At 39.0% G+C, this 19,360-nt stretch overlaps 1 protein-coding gene across 1 annotated transcript; it reads right to left on the reverse strand.

Annotated features, from left to right (window-relative positions):
- Window positions 1-1,779: 1,779 nt before the first annotated feature.
- Window positions 1,780-18,701, reverse strand: rhag (Rh associated glycoprotein). The gene is made up of 10 exons (XM_079639125.1): window positions 18,413-18,701; window positions 5,288-5,471; window positions 4,918-5,068; window positions 4,183-4,330; window positions 3,695-3,861; window positions 3,469-3,606; window positions 3,256-3,377; window positions 3,088-3,161; window positions 2,787-2,860; window positions 1,780-2,067 (listed from the first exon to the last, which is right to left on the reverse strand). Exons 1-10 carry the CDS (start codon window positions 18,591-18,593, stop codon window positions 1,993-1,995), a joined length of 1,314 nt encoding a protein of 437 aa, XP_079495251.1. The 5' UTR covers window positions 18,594-18,701; the 3' UTR covers window positions 1,780-1,992.
- Between the last annotated feature and the right edge of the window lie 659 nt (window positions 18,702-19,360).

The raw sequence follows: 19,360 nt of genomic DNA on the forward strand, positions 1-19,360 counted from the left end.
ACCGATCACGCACTTGAAAAGCAAAGTCCGCTCATAGACTTCAGTTTGCAATAGCCCTACTGAGCTGTATAGTCATGCTGGGCAACAATTACCTGCTCTGATCACATGCTCTGGTATAAATGCTTTGTAGGACTATACTTTTGATAATTAGTAAAACAACAACAACAAAATCTGTTTAAAAATCTGTTCAAAAACATTTAAATATTGATGATTACAAGCTTGGGGGAAATCCAATTAATTGCAATTAATTACAGCAAATTGTGCAATTAATTAGTAATTTTTAAAAAATCGATTCCCAGCCCTACTTTTTACTGAACACAATCTCTGTTATTATACTCACATCACACATTAGCAGCCTTCAATATAATTATAGTAACAAAAATTAATTCAGATAGGCTGATTTTTATAAATGACAGTAAAAGTTTAATACATTCACAGAGTTTTCAAATACAATACATTGATGAGGTTTTGGAGTGAGGCATGTGGGAACACATACATTCAAAGACAAAAATTGAATCAGTAAGTCAGCTTGCAAGGAGTTTCCATATCCTCTTTGTCTTAAAAAAACATGGCATTTGGAAGTATTACCAAGTGCAAGCAGTGACTATCCGATCACGTCTGCTTATTTGTAGCCTACTACGAGCTGAAAGTTCAAGCAATGCAGTAAAGGAGCTTTTAAGTAATGCTGATGTATGACATTTTTTAATAATCCTGACAAAAAGATGAAGTTTCAAAGATATAATGTACAGTGGCCCCAAAATGTATTTGGACACATCACACTGCAGACAAATGACACTACAGCTTTTCCACATTTCTTAGCCATTAATGCCATTACATTTAATCAGTTGGTCCCAGTGTCCTTTAGTATTTTGGGCAGTTTCTTCACAACCAGAAAGTGTCCAAAATTGTCTATTTTATCAGTATATCTTGTTTCATATTTTTAAACCTATAACATAAAAAAAAGCTTATTTATCTTTATTTTAAATACATGCCACTTTATTTGATATTCTATTTTATATGTTTTATATACAATTTTAAATGGGACTTGAAATACTTTTTGGGGCCACTGTTTGCCTGAGTTCATATTAAATGATTAGACAATTTGTGGAAAATATAAAAGTCAACAATATATTTGTTAGTTTTTCAGGATACAATAGTTTTAAATGCGTCTTATATCATTGCATAAAGGGTTGTTACTGATCACAATAATAAGCAACTATAAAAAAGTTGAAAGAAAGTAGAAGGATCTCTCTTTGGATGTGGACTAATTGGCATGATTGTAAAAAAAAAAAAAAATCGGTCAAAATGCATATCTAGTGATGATACAAATTGGGTCTGTAGAAAATAAAAAAGCTTATTCAAAGCAAAATATGACAAAAGGCACTTAAGCAAGAAGTCTCACATTGGCTCAGATTTTTGGCGTGTTACAGTGAGCAACTCAGTCAGTCTGCTAAGTGCAGTTCAACAGATGACAACAATAACTGACCCGCACTTTGAGTTAACTCAGTAACTTTTTGGTAATACACTTTTAACCATCTTACATTTCATTAGGCTATACACTGTGTACAATAAATTGTTGTTTCAACTTAAAAAAGTAAGTGTTCGTGCTGCCTTGTTGTACTAAGTGACAACATGGATATTTGAGTTGACTAAACTTAAAAATGTAGGGCAGCATGAACACTTTCTTTTTTGAGTTGAAAACACGTTTTTTACATTGTGTAATTCCTACAATTAGAAGATTTTTTGGGACCACTTATCAGTTTAATAATATGAATAGCATATTTTTAAATTTTATTTAGAAAAGCACCACTTACAAAATAATACATGACATCTCTTAATGCTTATGGTGTTCACTAGTGCCTTTAACAGCTAAAAGCTAAAGCTAAACAACTGTTAAAGATTTTAGTGGTGTTGATGCTGATGGTTGAAAAGCTCCTGAGGTGATTATTGGACGGGGCCCATTGTTTTGTGAAGTTGGTTTGAAGCAGATATTTAAGCCTCTGCTTTGTTCGGGGAATATTCGCCATGAGTCAAACGCTCTTCGGTTTCTTCTTCTTCCTCCGGTACCTGCATATCAAAAGCATCCACGATTACCAAACTTATAAGCTACAAGACATTGTTAAAAGATGGTGTGACCATGTATTACTAAATAGCATTTAGTAATTTCTCTTTTTGTAATACATGGCTCTGTGGAAAACTTGATTCTGATTGGTCAATCGCCCCATCCAGTGGTATGTTTTTTCCCTGATAACAACCGATCAAAACTGATAACACAGGCTCATATGGGTAACTGTCACTGTCTGCACTTTACGCTTGCTAGGAAAGTTTTTTTCCTTGTGGAAGTTTTGCATTTGATGAGCTAATAAAATATTATAACTCAAATCAATATTTTGTGTACAGATATTTAATGTAGTCCAGTATCGAGGACTCTCTCTTGTTTCGTACAAACTCACCTGCTGCCATTTTGTAACGATTGTTTTGTAAAATAACAAACAGGTACGATTTTAAAACACTTTAATCTCAAATCAATATCTCTTATCCCCATAATTATTTCTGTGGCGAAACGCCATGCAATAAGTGGTATGACTATACCGTACGCCTTAAATGTCCGTCTAGTTTTATCTTGCCGCTTGCTAGCTACTTTCTTCGTGGAAGCTTAAAGAGCTAATAAAATGTTTCAACATTTTGAATGTCTAATTATTTACATATGTGGCAAGTAGCTGTGAAATAAGCGGGATAATGTACATCTGGATGTACAGCTGTACATTATCCCTTACTTGACGTACCTCCCAGAAGATTGAGTCATCAAAGCAGTTTTGGTCAGGCGGTTGTCCCAAAAATGGAATCTTCATAATCAGACCTGGAGGGGGTATGACAAATAGCTTACTTTGTGTCTTTTTTTTTGCAATGTAATTAGGTAATTTTAACTGGAAATCTAGTTAAAATGCATGTGCCAAGTTCTTAAAAAATTGAATTCATGTTGGTTTCATATGGTTTTGATCTGAATAAAATGAATTAGATCTGAATAAAAATAAATGCATAAATGCAGTGTCTTGCAGATTTTATGGTGCTTGTATCAGTACCCACCTGTGATCAACCCACCCACCAAAGCAAACCCAAGAGATGATGCCAAACCCCCTGCCTGACGAGCCGCTGAAACCCTGGGACAAACAAGCACAGAGTTATTAAAACCATTTATTGCCATACTGATAATAGCAAAAATCTCAAAACAAATTGTTAAGAGCTGACAGCTACCCCTCTTTCTTATTCAGTGCTGACGCCACAATGCCGGCAAGACCGCCTAGGATGCCCGGCATGCCGTGGAGGTTATGCACGCCACAAGTGTCTTGAATTCCCAGTTTGGAGGCGAGTTTGGGCTGAGGAGAGAGAGAGATTGACACTAAGATGGATCAATATGCGATTGATTTATGGCATAGAGAAAGTCTGGGATGTGAAAGAATATCATACAGTGAGGAACTTAAAGCCAAGGGTGGAGATGATTCCTGCAATGGTCCCGATCAGCATTGCTCCGAATGGCTGGATGTCCATGTCGGCGCAGGTACCCACCGCAACACCTCCAGCCAGCGTGGCGTTCTGAATGTGAACCTGTGCAACCGAATACAACAGGCTTAGTCACAAGGCTTACTAAATGTGAGATCTGGTACAATAACAAGAGACTGGTATGATGACCCACCATGTCAAGTTTCCCTTTCTTCTCCACCAGACTGGAGGTAGCGTAGGCAGCCAGAGTACAAGCAGCCAGAGAGAAATATGTGTTGATAACAGCTCTTAGCTGAGCATCACCAGGATCAGCAATAGCAGAATTAAAGCTGGGCCAGAACATCCACAGGAAGACTGTGCCTACAGACACAGGAAAAGTGGAATGGTGAATGTATGTACCTATACAGCCCTGCACTTTAATTATTTGATTTCACATAAATTACGTTGTGAGCTACGGATGTAGTAATATATATTTTCAACACCAAGGCAACACTCATTTTCATTCATGTTCAATTAAATATGGCGTCTACCAATTGCCAGTTACCTTGTAGGTCAAACATTACTGAAAATCTTGCTTGCATATGAAAACATTAAATGTTTTGAAGCTCTAGGATTTTTGTAGGCAAATAAGTAGAACTGGTTAGTCACTCTGAATAAGCTGACTGGAAGGTCTACACATACCGATCATTGCAAACAAGTCTGAGTGATAGACTGATCCGTCATTCTCATGGCCGCTCCGAAGACCTGGACGATAAAGAACACGAGCGACAGACAATCCAAAGTAAGCCCCAAAAGCATGGATGGTCATGGAGGCACCAACATCAGAAACCTGTTAAGAAACAATAATGGTTGTGAAGAACAGATGAAAAACTTTCAGCAGCCTAAAAGTTCAAGTTTGACTGCAGCTTTTAGGTAAGGTTTATTTTGTAGCGGTGCCATCACTGTTCAATATCAGATTTATTACATCATTCATTTCCTTTATTCCCAGGTAATCCAGGCACTATATCTTCTTAATGACTACGAGGTTGTTTATGATACTGTGTGATTTAGTTGTTATTGGAACACTGGGTGTGTTCATCAAGTTGATCCTGTCAACTTTATAGGAAGGAAATAGAAAATAGCCGTTTTCCTTCATCTTTGACCCAGCGTCCTTTTGTTATAAAATTACTTTGCAGGAACTCAGACAGCATGAACATTGGAACACATGAACACAGTTCACAACACACTCTGCTAACAATATCAATGAAACTCATTCAAATTAAAAGTAGTACTAAAATTATGTATAATGTTTGACCTGCACTAAACCCTTTATCTGGTGCAAATCAAGTTAGTGGTCAAATAAGAATGGAAGAGTTGATTCCTCCAAAAACACCAAAATGCTGAATTAAGAAAATGAACGAATGAGGCTTTACAAACCCCAAGAATTTCCACAACCACATGCTCATTGATGCAGAAGATGGTGATCTCCAACAAAGTCATGATGAGAAGCTGGACAGGGCTGGTTTTCCCCAAAACCGCTCCAAACGAGATCAGAACCGTTGCTGTACTGAAGTCAGCATTAATCATTCTGTAGAGAAGGAATTATGGGACAGATGCAGAGTTTTACTCATAGGCATATGTAGTCAGTTATCTGTTTCATTGTATTGTTTTACATTGATTACATTTAAAGTTAAATTGAGTTAAATAACATCTAGCATTTTACTATTTTGTTGGATAATAAAATAATGAGCAGCTAAATTAAGTCAGTCACCCAAGATCCTACGGTCACCCAAAAGGATGAGTTTACCTATCAATGCTGACTCTTATTTTTCCGTCATGCAAGTGCCAGATGTTCTGGAGGAGAAGACCCCACTGCAAGCCAAAGGCAGCCAGCAACAGGTTGACGCCCACACTGCTGAAGCCATATCTCTTTAGGAAGGTCATCAAGAAACCAAACCCAATGAAGATCATCACGTGTACATCCTGAAACACTGGACACATGGATAAAAGGTTGATGAGAGAGTGCACACTTCTCCACATCTAAAGTCTGAAGTTATTCACAGCATTCTAGAACCACCTTTACTCCATCATGAACAGGTCACCAATGAAAAGGTGCACTACATTATAGCAGTGATTTACAACTTACATTTCTGTCTGTTCCTGACTTAGGAAATGTAGCAAATAGATGAACAACGTTTATGATATTTTGCTATTTTTGTCCTTGGTAGCAACTTAAGGACTATTTTCGTAAACGAAAACTGAAACTAAGACTAAAACTATTGGTCAAAAAACATTTTGGTAAACTGAAATATAATAGAAAATGAAAAAACTAAAACTAAACGAAACTAATAGGCCTAACAGTTACTGAAAAACTATCTGAAATAAAATTATAATTAGCAAAAATAAATAATCGTTTTCGTAATTAATTTCGGAATCCTGTACTGGAAAATCACTTTTTTTCCATTCCACTTTATTTTTCAATGTATGAAACTGTAGGCTACGTTTCGCCGCGGTTTTAATTTAACAATTAAAGTATCTTTTCATGTTTTAAACCATTTCAAATATCATTATTCAACATTTTATGTTTAAAACATTATTTATGTCTGTGTAAAAGCATCTAAATGCCATTTCAAACGCAGCTTCTGTTTCCTCTCCATTGCAAAGATTTTGTTGATATACTTATTTAATTTGATTGGTAACAGCCCTATTGTGTCTTATTATTATAATTTAATTTGATTAAATGTATGAAATTGACACAAAAGATGATGCATATTAAATTAAATTTATAAAGGTAAAAATGCCAATAAAAGGTAAAAAAATCTATTTCAACTTATTGGGGAAATTATTTTTTCCCCCTGTAAAATATTCATTATTTCTGTAGGCCTAACTGATGTGAACTGACTGCCACAGAATATGAAGAAAACTAAAAACTTTAGGAGTCAGCTGTCCACGGCAGTCCTAAACCTGCCAAGGTACCAGCACAATAACACACTCAGCAAAATATTGTCTAATTATCATTTTAAGTTTATAGCCGCGACTCACTCAAGTTAACAGGTCTCGAGACCACGCGCGTTCCCCCCCATTCCACTGCACGCGTCTTTTTCCCGTTTTTCAAAGCAGAACCGCTTTCTGTGTAAACCAGCCAATAGAAGCATAAATCGTCAAATAATATTTCCATCATGACTAGACTTTATGGAAATACAGCTGTACTTTTAATTCCAGGTAAGATAACAATCTCATGTGAAACTAAACAAGAGACCACACACACACATATTAGACTGGCCTGAATTAAACATTTAAAGTGAGTAAAACTGAATATATGATTTTAAACGATACAATAGACAAAAAAGCATAAATGTATCAATACAATAATGTTTGAAAGGATTAATCATAGAAATAACCTTAAAGAATAATCTGCATATTTTTTTACCTTTCTTATCTTGTTTTCCGTTTAACAAGATTAACTTTTTTTTAATATTAATTATTATGGATGAATCATTTTTACTTTTTAGTTGCATTTCTTTGGTTCTTTGTTCATCCTCGAACAATTATTTTATTATTTGTTAAATTAACAATTGTTTAATTATTTGTATTTTTAGGAGGTTTGCACTAGAGTTAACTGTAAACTGCAAACATTTGTGGAAATTAAATGTCCTGGAAGTGGTGTAACTGCTAAACTGTAATTAAAACTAAAACTGAAACTAAATATATAAAAATGAAAGAAATGTGTTCACAAAATAAAAAACTAAAACACAACCATTAATGACACTAACTAAAACTAAACTGAAATTTATAGGACATTTTAAAATGGAAAAAGATTTGTGTTAAAAAACAACACAAAATGAGGGCGAGTAAATGACAGATGACAGAAATGTATTTTTAAGGTGACTGTTTCTTTTAAAGTACAAGATAAAATGCATAATATATTAAGCAGTAAAGTAGTTCTTGATTAATAATTGCACTCCATGAATCTTACACAGCAACACAATTCTGCTCAGCACAAAAAAAGTCTGTTTTAGAGTAAATCTTGCAAACTTGTAATGCTCATGTTCATCAGGCAAAAAACATGTGGTACAAAGGTCTTGTGTGCTCTTCTATTAGTCTATGAATGACAGGTTAAGAAGGTGCCCTAAGTGACCCTGTTGGCGTGTGTAATTTTATTCACTTCACATGACTCTAATGAGCGTTAAAATGTATTTATTCCAAGATTGGTTACATTCAAGCAATCCAGCCCTTTCAGTGCCTAACTGGCTGCAACACGACAAGCCATAAGATGTTTTCAAAGTGGCTTTCTATGTTTCAGAAAGCATTGACTGGGCACTGCACATGCACTAATGTAATGCACATGTAAACAATTATGTGACCCTGATTGCAAAGTTTAAAGTACATATGAACAGAACTTTCAGAATCTGAATTGACAAAAAGCATAAACACACACACAGAGATTTGCAGTGTCAAAGCAACTTGAAATAATTTGTTTTCATGAATGATACTGACCATTGAGAATGAAAACCATGTCAGAAATTGAGTGACACTGATTCACGGATTAATAATTTCATTGCTATGATGTATATTATATTGCTGCATTTTGAATTAAAATACTTTCTGGCAATCCACCCAGGGTGTTTCCCTGCCAAAATGTGGATGGATGTAAGTAAGTAATTTGCAGGGAACTGATTGCTTTTCAAGAGAAGCAAGGAAATGCTAAGAGTAAATAGATACACTTAGGCCTATACATTATATGTATAATTCACAATACTTAAATGCACACATTGATTGTCTTAGTAACACTTAGCACCAACACTGCTGGCCTTAGCCCATCTTTCCTGCAGAGAGGAAATGAGCTCTACACTTTCCAGCTCAGGAAGCTGTACAGTCAACATCCCTGGACACAGAGATAGGATATGGTCCAGAACACCTGATTCATCAGCAAGGCCCGTTTTCAGACTACACAATGCAAACCATATCATTGTCCCCCTACTGATAATAATCAGACACATTAACGATTGTCAGGAAGTTTAAACGGGTCTCATTGTCAGTCCCAAGAGAGACAAGTGGAACTGCGAAGCGTGAGCCTCCAAGGTGCGGCACCAGACTTTGAATAGGCGAACATTACTTCAGGCTTCCTCAGAATGCCTCTGAAACCCTCCACCCATGCAATAATCCACACAAAATCTAAACTTGCCAGTGGACAAACCCAAATAGTCATCAATCATAGTGCTCATGGTCTGACATCTGCTAAGCTCATCAAGATAGCCGATGAACCCTGCAAGTACCTACCAACTAAGCTTGTAGAGGTACTTTTATTTGCTAGCTGCATATTTTTTATAGCTTGCTATATATTTTTATTGCTTGCTCTCTTTATAAACGATCATATCCTCATTTTATAACATATTCCATGCTGACAGCAGACCGTATAGCTATACAGTAAAAACAGACTAAACAGGAAAACTTCAGATAAATATGCAATGATTAAAAATCCGCAAAGTTCAGTCTTATCTTGCTATGCAAGCCATCTAAAAACAAACAAACAAGAGAACGTGATCTATAACAGCATAGACTCTATTCTCAATGGTCATTTTTTTGAAGTTTCACAGAAAACATCTCAACAAAGGATCCTCCAAAATTTGATAGGATCTAGCTGTTATATCACCACAGCCCTTCCCATCCGTCTTACTTCCAATCCAGTTGTGGTACCACAGTAGTGTTATTTTACTCTGTATTCAACCAATCGTTTACTTTATTGTCACTAGTCTTTGATGGTTGTTGAGCAATAAAATGCTGTCCTGCTGAAACCCCTCAAAAAACATTTAAGTGGGCCTCTGACACAGCTGAAACAGAGGTTATCTACCCTTATCAGCTGTTGTACGACCCAAGTCTTCCCCTCTGATCTTTCTGTTGAAAACATATTTACAGTGATAGAGTTGGCTAAATGACTTTTCACTGGCTATTTAATGTATGTATACTTTGGAAGAGCATCATAGAGGAATACAGATAAACTTGCCGGCTGAGTAAAGGTGCACAATCCATTTTTCCCAACCATTGGCTCTTATAACAAACAGAATCATTTTCCCAGTGAAATTTTTCGTATTTCCCACATGCAACAGATTTGCTGATACAATCTCAAAGGTCCCATTTTCCAAATGAGTGGAAAGTTTCCTCTCTTCGCGAATGTTCAACTACTTAATTGCATTCTGTCAGCGCTAATTTAGAGCGCTGTGACATAACTTAGTTATATCTGTTTTCTCTGCTGCCAAGATTAAAGTGGCCTTTATTTTCTTTTCTTTGAAGCTTTTCTCATTCATTTTTGGAATGCTTTGCATGTTTGTACAAAAGTAACAGATGGCCCATAGTTTTCCCATGTCTATCAACACATATGCTTTTTATTTTGATTTAATTTTCATGTTTTCTTTTAATAGTTTTTAAATGTCATCAAGGTCATTTGGTGGCAAATAATTTGAATGCCCTAATACAGGGGTTCTGAACTTTGGCCCTCGAGGTCCACTTTCCTGCAGATTTTTGCTCCAAGCCTAATCAAACACACATGAACAAGCTAATCGAGGTCTTCAGGATTACTAGTGTAGCAGGGTGGAATAACTCCACCTACTGGGAGATCGTGCGCATGCGTGCGGCTTATTGGCTGCCCTTGTATGGAGTATAAAAGTGGGCTTTGGCGACCTGATATGCGCCTTGGTATTGCCGTGATGTCACGTCATCTGTTGCCGCCGACGGTTCAAACTGTTCGCGTCTGCTGTGCGCTCGCTGCCTACGTGTCACAGGTATGTTCAGCCGTGTCAGAAATGAGTGTTGACCCTGTTTAGCTGCTATCCGTTTTATGCACAGTGAAATATTTATAGCATGTCATTTACAGCGATTATGTTTCTGATGGAGTGGCTGTATTCCGACATGGTGTGCGACCATGAATGGTTTGGTTACATTGACCATCCCGCGGTATGTATAATTATAGCTTTGTTGATTTTAATAATGTTACTCTTTAACGTATTGCTATGCTCTGCAGGTTATCTGCAGATCTGAGGGTTCTCCCTGCCTACTTAATGGGATTGAGCGTCAATATTAACTCGTGAAGCGGCTAAGTGTGACTATGTTGCTGTTTTGCCTCTAGTTTTTATAGTAACGTTAAACTGTGTGCACGTTGGTGCGGTACCGTCATGCGCCTCGGTCGAGGCTGGTGCTTCGTTGGTTGGCTGGTCTGTCTTCACCAGCTGCCACCTGCTTGATCTTCTGATTGTGCATCAGTACATGGAGTTTCTTTATGAATGTTTGTTTTGTTATGGTGCATAATTCACTCTGGGCATTGTAATGCATAACTGCTGAGTCTGAGTGAAATGCGTGTTTTTAACTGTTCTCACTTACGAGAACAGTTATTTGTATGTGCCTTTTTGTGGTTTCTTGTTATTGTTGTGCGTTTATATTGTTTTGTGTTATTTTCTTTGCAGGAGCTGGAGGTTTCCGGAGAGGGAGGGCTAGCTGCTATCGTGTGTGGTGATTTACACCTAGGCCGTGTGTTTTCTTGCATCCAATCTTCACGTGTGTGTGTGGGCGCGTGTATGGGGTTACTGGGGCTCCTGTTAATTTGGTAGCTAGTCTGTACCTCCAGGAACCTCCGCTGCTGGTCTATTAGTTAAATGTAGATATAGGTTTGTTGTAATGTGTTTCTGATACAAACTGTGTGAACGTTACTGTAAAATTGATTCTAAAAATCTTGTGACCTTTTAACTATTTATTATGAAGTGCTGATGAGAGAAATAAAAGTATATTTTTCTATATGTTGCCCCACGTCTCTTTACCCACGTAATAGATAACGAACCTGTGTGCCCTTAGGGCGGTTAGTCCCCAGTCCTCTGGGGTGGCGTAGTCGACCGTTGTTGTCATTATTGGAGTATACGCCTGCTCTTAAAGGAGAGTGTGTGGCGTCACCACCGAAAAGAAACCCGCTTATGCCACAATCTGGCGTAGTCGGCAGGGTACAATTTAACGCCAAGACGTGTTCAATTTTGTTGTTTGTTGTCTTTCTCGCTCTTTTTTTTTTGTGTGTTTTTTTGTGTTATAGGCAAAACAGCAGCTGGCTTTCTTCCTCCGCCCTTCCTATCTCCTAACGGTACAGTTCCCCTTTGTTGGGTAGGGTTTCCCTTTGTTGGGTAGGGTAAGTATGGAGGGAGAGGTACAGGAGTTGAGCGACTTAATTGAGCAGTCAAGAGCCGATAATGAGAGGCTGCGCCAGGAACAGGCTGCGGCCGTCCCTGGACCTAGTTTCGCACCCTCTAATGCGTTACCCGGTTGTAGGGTTGTCAGGTCCCCATCTTGTCAAATGGTTGGGTGGATTTTAATTTCGTGTTGACCAACAGTAGCGGAATGGTATCTATTGTTACAGAGTGTAATTTTAATGTTTGTCGAGCTCATGCACGTTTAGGGAGTGACCAGTTCGAGTCTTAAAAATATGGCCCGCTGAGGGTTCTGTTTTTACTTGTATCATGTTTGAGGACTCGTGTATCACTTGTTTCTCATCATTTAGCCGTCACGTTAAGAGGACTTGTGTATCACTTGTTTCTCGTCATTTAGCCGCCATGTTTGAGGACTCTTGCATCACTTGTTTCTCGTCATTTAACCGCCATGTTTGAGGACTCGTGTATCACCTTGTTTCTCGTCATTTAGCCGCCATGTTTGAGGACTCGTGCATCACTTGTTTCTCGTCATTTAACCGCCATGTTTGAGGACTCGTGTATCACCTGTTTCTCGTTATTTAACCGCCATGTTTGAGGACTTGTGCATCACTTGTTTCTCGTCATTTAGCCGCCATGTTTGAGGACTCGTGTATCACTTGTTTCTCGTCATTTAGCCGCCATGTTTGAGGACTCGTGTATCACCTGTTTCTCGTTATTTAGCCGCCATGGTAAGAGGACTTGGGCATCACTTGTTTCTCGTCGAGTAGCCGTAAAGGCAGAGGACCTGTAACAAGTGCCTTACTCGTGTTTTAATCATGTTGGAGGACTTGTGTGTCGCTTGTTCTCGTAAATGGTTTTAGGTGCGTGACTTCTGTGTCTACTGTTGTGCTGCCCTCTTTAGGCCCTGGAAGTGAGTAGCAAGAGTTGCTTATCGTCGGGGCGCCGATACAAAAAGCTGGGGTAGATTGTAGCAGTATTAATTAATACGTAATGTGTATCTGGCGTACTTTTGGCCAATCCTCATGTGAGGCTCCATCCTATAAATATCGCGAGTAGTCCTTCTAACGCGTTCTCTTGCTCGTCAGTGACGGAAGTTGTGTTGTGCTTCCGGGTCGCTCTCTCCGGTGCTCTGCTGTGCTGACAGGTAGGGTAGTGGCTTCGTTGTCTCCACACCAATATATTGTTCTTATCTGCAGTGATGGTTATTATGTGTTGGACGCTCATAGATCTCCGTTTCGGGGCCCAGTTTTCCATCTCGTCAGTCAGCACATTCAATAAACGCTACTGCATTATCGGTGACGTCGGCACGCGTCGAGCTGTCTCCCTCGGGTGTAAATGAATGCTGCTTGATCGGTATGTATGCCATGATGTGTGATTATTCATTTCATTTTTTTAATTAGGGTTAATGGTAATATTTGTGTGTAAACAACAGGAATGAGGCCGGTGTAACAGGAGATCGTCGCCAGCATCACTGTTGATTCGCTAGCTGCTGTTTTGCCTTCACGGCTGTTTTGCAGACACTGTTTGTTTCTTGTACGGTTGTCTTTAAGACACTTATTTTGCCCTGTACGGCTGTCTTTCCTGGACCATTGGTTTCCCTGAACTACTGTTTTATACGTATTTATTGAACCTTGTACCAGCAATTGGAGCATATTGCTGTGCGCTCGTCTTGCCATTTAATACTAACGTTACGGGGCCATTACGCTTGCATGGCCAAAAGTATGTGCCGTTTTGTTTCATGTGGGCTATTGTTTTTATGACGTTTGAATATAGCTCAAGGGGTTGGGGCTTTATATTATAATTTTGCTGATTACGAAGTTTGTTTTCTTTTTGTATGTTTGTTAATTCCAATTTAGATTAACAAGTTGTATTTACATTTTGTTTTATTCCTTCTTTTCTTTTCGGATTACTGGATTTATATATCTTTAGATATATATAGTTTTCTTTATACTGCCCTTTTATAACCATTGCTGGTTTTGGCAGTCATTGTCTGTACTTTCTGATAAGTGTTCCTTTCATTTAAAGATTTAGATTTTCTGTATTTTCTATTCTTTTTGGTGAATCCTTGTTAAAGGAGTGTGTGTGTGCTTGTTTCATTCTTCTTTGTTTGTTACAGTGACTGAGAGCCGATGGTGGTGTTGGTGTCTGGGTGGTAGTGTCCCCTTCCGGTGTGCTGTTGACTTTCTCATCATCTTTTGTGTTCACTGTGGTGTGGTTGTGTGTTTACTGGGGAACTTTCCCTGGGATTTCTTACTGCCTCTGACTCCTTTCTCCTCCATCGGTAAGCCTCAGCATTTATACGTTTGTTATTTTGTTTTGTTTTTTTCTGTGTTCTCTTCCCCGAGAGATGGTTTTAAATCATTGAAATAAAAGTAGTTTCTTCAAATTTGAACCCGTCTTTGGCTGTATTGTACGTGTACCTGTGTGTCCTTAATTGTATTAATATAATTTCAATAAGGGAGTAAAATCATTCCCTGGGTGAAACTCCCAGGGTGGCGTAGTCGGTGTTTTGTCTGTCCATATCTCGAATGCCACAATCTGGCGTAGTCGGCAGGGTATCTGTGTTTGGGCAGAGACGTGGGTGTATATATATATATATATTTCTAACAAAAGAAATTATAGGTGCTCATCTTTTTTTTTTTTGAGGCAAAACAGCAGCGTAGGTGGGTTGAACCGGATCCCCCCTGTTGGCTGGCTTCCCTACGGTTGGTAAGTCTAGGTTGAGTTATGGAGGAAGTATTAAGACAATAAGAGGGAGGGGCACGGGAGGAGATTCGGTACCATTCTACTGTCGTGTAGCCGTCATGGCTGGAGGACTTGTAACGGGTGTCTCCATGTTTCTCGTCGTGTAGCCGTCATGGCAAGAGTACTTGAAATCAGTATCTCTCTATTTTATGTTCTTGTCGTGTAGCCGTCATGGCAGGAGCACTTGTAGCAAGTGTCTCCCTCGTATTCTTGTTGTGTAGCCGTCGTGGCAGGGGACTGAGCTATTGTCTCCATGTTTCTCGTCGTGTAGCCGTCATGGCAAGAGTACTTGAAATCAGTATCTCTATTTTATGTTCTTGTCGTGTAGCCGTCATGGAAGGAGCACTTGTAGCAAGTGTCTCCCTCGTGTTCTGGTTGTGTAGCCGTCATGGCTGGGGGACTTGTAACAAGTGTCTCCATGTTTCTCGTCGTGTAGCCGTCATGGCAAGAGTACTTGAAATCAGTATCTCTATTATGTTCTTGTTGTGTAGCCGTCATGGCAGGGGACTGAGCTAGTGACTCCCTCGTGTTCTCGTCGTGTAGCCGTCGTGGCAAGGGACTGGTAACGAGTGTCATCTGCTGGTGTAATATCCAGGATGACTCGGCCCTTTTTTTTTTTCCAGCGTGGGATGATTGCTGAGGTTTGTTCATCGTCGGGACGACGATGCGTAATGGGGGGGTAGATGTAGCAGGGTGGAATAACTCCACCTACTGGGAGATCGTGCGCATGCGTGCGGCTTATTGGCTGCCCTTGTATGGAGTATAAAAGTGGGCTTTGGCGACCTGATATGCGCCTTGGTATTGCCGTGATGTCACGTCATCTGTTGCCGCCGACGGTTCAAACTGTTCGCGTCTGCTGTGCGCTCGCTGCCTACGTGTCACAGGTATGTTCAGCCGTGTCAGAAATGAGTGTTGACCCTGTTTAGCTGCTATCCGTTTTATGCACAGTGAAATATTTATAGCATGTCATTTACAGCGATTATGTTTCTGATGGAGTGGCTGTATTCCGACATGGTGTGCGACCATGAATGGTTTGGTTACATTGACCATCCCGCGGTATGTATAATTATAGCTTTGTTGATTTTAATAATGTTACTCTTTAACGTATTGCTATGCTCTGCAGGTTATCTGCAGATCTGAGGGTTCTCCCTGCCTACTTAATGGGATTGAGCGTCAATATTAACTCGTGAAGCGGCTAAGTGTGACTATGTTGCTGTTTTGCCTCTAGTTTTTATAGTAACGTTAAACTGTGTGCACGTTGGTGCGGTACCGTCATGCGCCTCGGTCGAGGCTGGTGCTTCGTTGGTTGGCTGGTCTGTCTTCACCAGCTGCCACCTGCTTGATCTTCTGATTGTGCATCAGTACATGGAGTTTCTTTATGAATGTTTGTTTTGTTATGGTGCATAATTCACTCTGGGCATTGTAATGCATAACTGCTGAGTCTGAGTGAAATGCGTGTTTTTAACTGTTCTCACTTACGAGAACAGTTATTTGTATGTGCCTTTTTGTGGTTTCTTGTTATTGTTGTGCGTTTATATTGTTTTGTGTTATTTTCTTTGCAGGAGCTGGAGGTTTCCGGAGAGGGAGGGCTAGCTGCTATCGTGTGTGGTGATTTACACCTAGGCCGTGTGTTTTCTTGCATCCAATCTTCACGTGTGTGTGTGGGCGCGTGTATGGGGTTACTGGGGCTCCTGTTAATTTGGTAGCTAGTCTGTACCTCCAGGAACCTCCGCTGCTGGTCTATTAGTTAAATGTAGATATAGGTTTGTTGTAATGTGTTTCTGATACAAACTGTGTGAACGTTACTGTAAAATTGATTCTAAAAATCTTGTGACCTTTTAACTATTTATTATGAAGTGCTGATGAGAGAAATAAAAGTATATTTTTCTATATGTTGCCCCACGTCTCTTTACCCACGTAATAGATAACGAACCTGTGTGCCCTTAGGGCGGTTAGTCCCCAGTCCTCTGGGGTGGCGTAGTCGACCGTTGTTGTCATTATTGGAGTATACGCCTGCTCTTAAAGGAGAGTGTGTGGCGTCACCACCGAAAAGAAACCCGCTTATGCCACACTAGCAAGTAACACGCAGGCAAGTTTGATCAAGGCTGGAGCTAAACTCTGCAGGAAAGTGGATCTTGAGGGCCAGAGTTGAGACCCCTTGCTTTAATATATATATACAACTTTACTTGAACAGCACTTTGAAAAGCTTGACCTATTCAGTGTATATTTATGCCAAACTAAGCAAAGTAACTGATATTAAGATTGCTGACTTATTTACAACATTCACATGCAGGCTCAAACTGTCTCTGAACACACCTCTTGCAAGTCAAAGGCAGAAGAGTTATTGTTAAGGGTAATAGTTGAATCTGGAGATTTTAACTGCACAATTAAACTCTTGTTTCTTGGAGAAATGTGTTGTTTAAAGGATAAAGGAGGCTGGAATAGCCGTGTCTCTGTAAGGTACTGTGAAAACCACAAAGAACAACAAACTACGACTGCAGTTAACAAACAGATGACTGTTCTTGTCAAGTCCTCGACAAATTCACCAATGACATTAACAATAAAGTTCAAGTAAGTTTAAGAAAATTATGCAGTTTACACATTTTGAAGGGTTGAATGGAAACTTTGAGGACACATGTGACATTGAGACTAATCTTGCATGTTCATCCTCTCCACACCCTAGAGCTGGTTTCAGTCCAAACCGTGTCCAAGCAAGCAACTATACGAGTGCAGTTTGAAGATAAAAGGAAATAAGGGTATTTTATAGCCAATGCATGTCATCTCTGCAAATGAGCATAGCATGCAGAGAAAAATAAAGGAATGCAGTAATTCCTTTCATAAACAAATGAACAAATTCAGAACAAATTCTCTATATCAGTGGTCCTCAGAGGGTCACAGCCCAAATAAACAAGCTTATCAACGTTTTTAGGCGAGGGGAGAATGTTTCCTATATCTTTAGTTGTTGACAATTGTGTACGTCCAATCAAACTCTACAGTATTTTGTTTCTACTTCATCTGCCGTTGCGTAAAAAATCTACACAAATGCCAGCATGAATATAACATTGAAAACTATTAACAAAACTATGCAATGAAAAAAAAAATTAGACCCATACTATGTTACAGACACAAACTCTGCACTATTTTGGTTAAAATTTATTTGTAATTTCGTAGAATCTACACAAATGCCAAAATGGACATTGAAAACCATTAAAGCTATATGTTTCCAATGTGCACTTATTAGCAGTTCAATCAAAATTCTGTGCAATTAGATCCAAACTGGTCAGTTTTTCTATCCAGCTTATGTCTTGTTAATAATTTTATATGTAGTTAAAATTATAATGTTCATAGTAGCATACATTTTTAATGTTTGGTCCTACAGACATTTTGTTTTGTTTGGACATTCAATAATGTTGTACTGTATTGAGTCACCCGTTAATATCCAGTGTAAGATCTGGCTCCTGAAGCAGAACCAATGAAAAATCATTGATGTATGACATTGTTAAAATACTAAAGCTGAACTTTATCAACCTCTCTTTGTCTTTCTCCTGAGAATGCAGGAGCCCATGGCATTGACTCTCCAGAGGGAGTATTTTTAGAGGCTTGCGTGCTGAATGAACATTAGTGAAACATTGCCGCTTCGCAGAAATAAACCCTTCAGTCAGTGAACACCGATGAGTGAGTAGCACCATGAAACTCAATAGCAAAGTTGACAGCTTAACAGGATGAATTAATTTGCAGGAGGAGCAACACCAAATCATCCAGCAAAGTTTAATTCAACCTTTACTATGCTTCTGGTGACTGACAATTAACAACATTTCTGCACCAATCACTACCAATTTCCAACTATCCATATCTGACCCTTAAAAATGCATTCACTGGAGTAACCTAATGTGTTCTGGTTTCGTCAGTGAAATAACATTCCAATAAAATGTTAGACTTAATTAAAACCAATCAATTTAGACCTGATATATGGACACAAATACATTAATCTGACAGATACTTACTAGGATAAAGGGTCATTGGACTGTCTGGATGAGTGTTGTTCTCTTCTGCATGATGACCCCCACCATGAGCATCACCGGTGTCATAAACCACAAAGACAGCGTACAGGACAATGGTCACGGCTTCCAGTATCAAGGCCAGAATGGGGAACTTGAGCCTCATGTTGGTGGCGTACGCTGGCATGTTTGAACAACTTCTCTGCCTCTGATGTTCTTCCTCTTTTGGTGATTCTCCCTCTTGTTTCGACCCCTCTCACTCTCCACGCTGTCTGTGACTTGTGGGGGGAGTGTAGAAAGTGGCATCTGGTTTTGAATTGGCTGCAGGCTTTAGGAAGACCAATGAAAAGAGAGACAATTGAGGTGGGGACGGTCACCGCCTGTTGCACTGTACTTGAATGGGTTTCCTCTCTCCTCATGTCAATTAAGAACAGTGTTGTAAATGCAAAAAAAAGAAAGAAGCATAGCTTGTATGTCTCTTTAGAGAACCTTACACATGGGAACCATTGCAAGATTTGCAGCACTTTAATTAATGTTTGGATTACATGGTATTTTACCGCATGGCTGGTTACACATCTTAATTTTAAAATGTTTCATGGGGTTATCCTGTAAAAAATCATGATTAGTTAAAATGACAAATTTGTTATTTTATTATTTACGACCATAAGTCACAAATGTTGTGGTAACAACATGCACGGGGAAGGCAGCATCATTAAACAGTCTAAAAACATGCAGGAGAATTACAGGAGCAATATCCATCAAACCTTACATCAATCAAAGACATTAACCAACCAAGAACTGAACAAAACGGAGTATTTATACACAAATAACTAAATGAGACACAGGTGACACTAAGGAAACGGAAAACTTTTTATGCGTTTTGGCCGTTCATTTACACAACAGCGTTTTAGGGGCCTGAAAATGCAAACTTTTTAATTTTAATTTTTTTTAAAC

This window comes from Phoxinus phoxinus, assembly GCF_949152265.1.
Source record: "Phoxinus phoxinus genome assembly, chromosome: 16".
Lineage (NCBI taxonomy): Eukaryota > Metazoa > Chordata > Actinopteri > Cypriniformes > Leuciscidae > Phoxinus > Phoxinus phoxinus.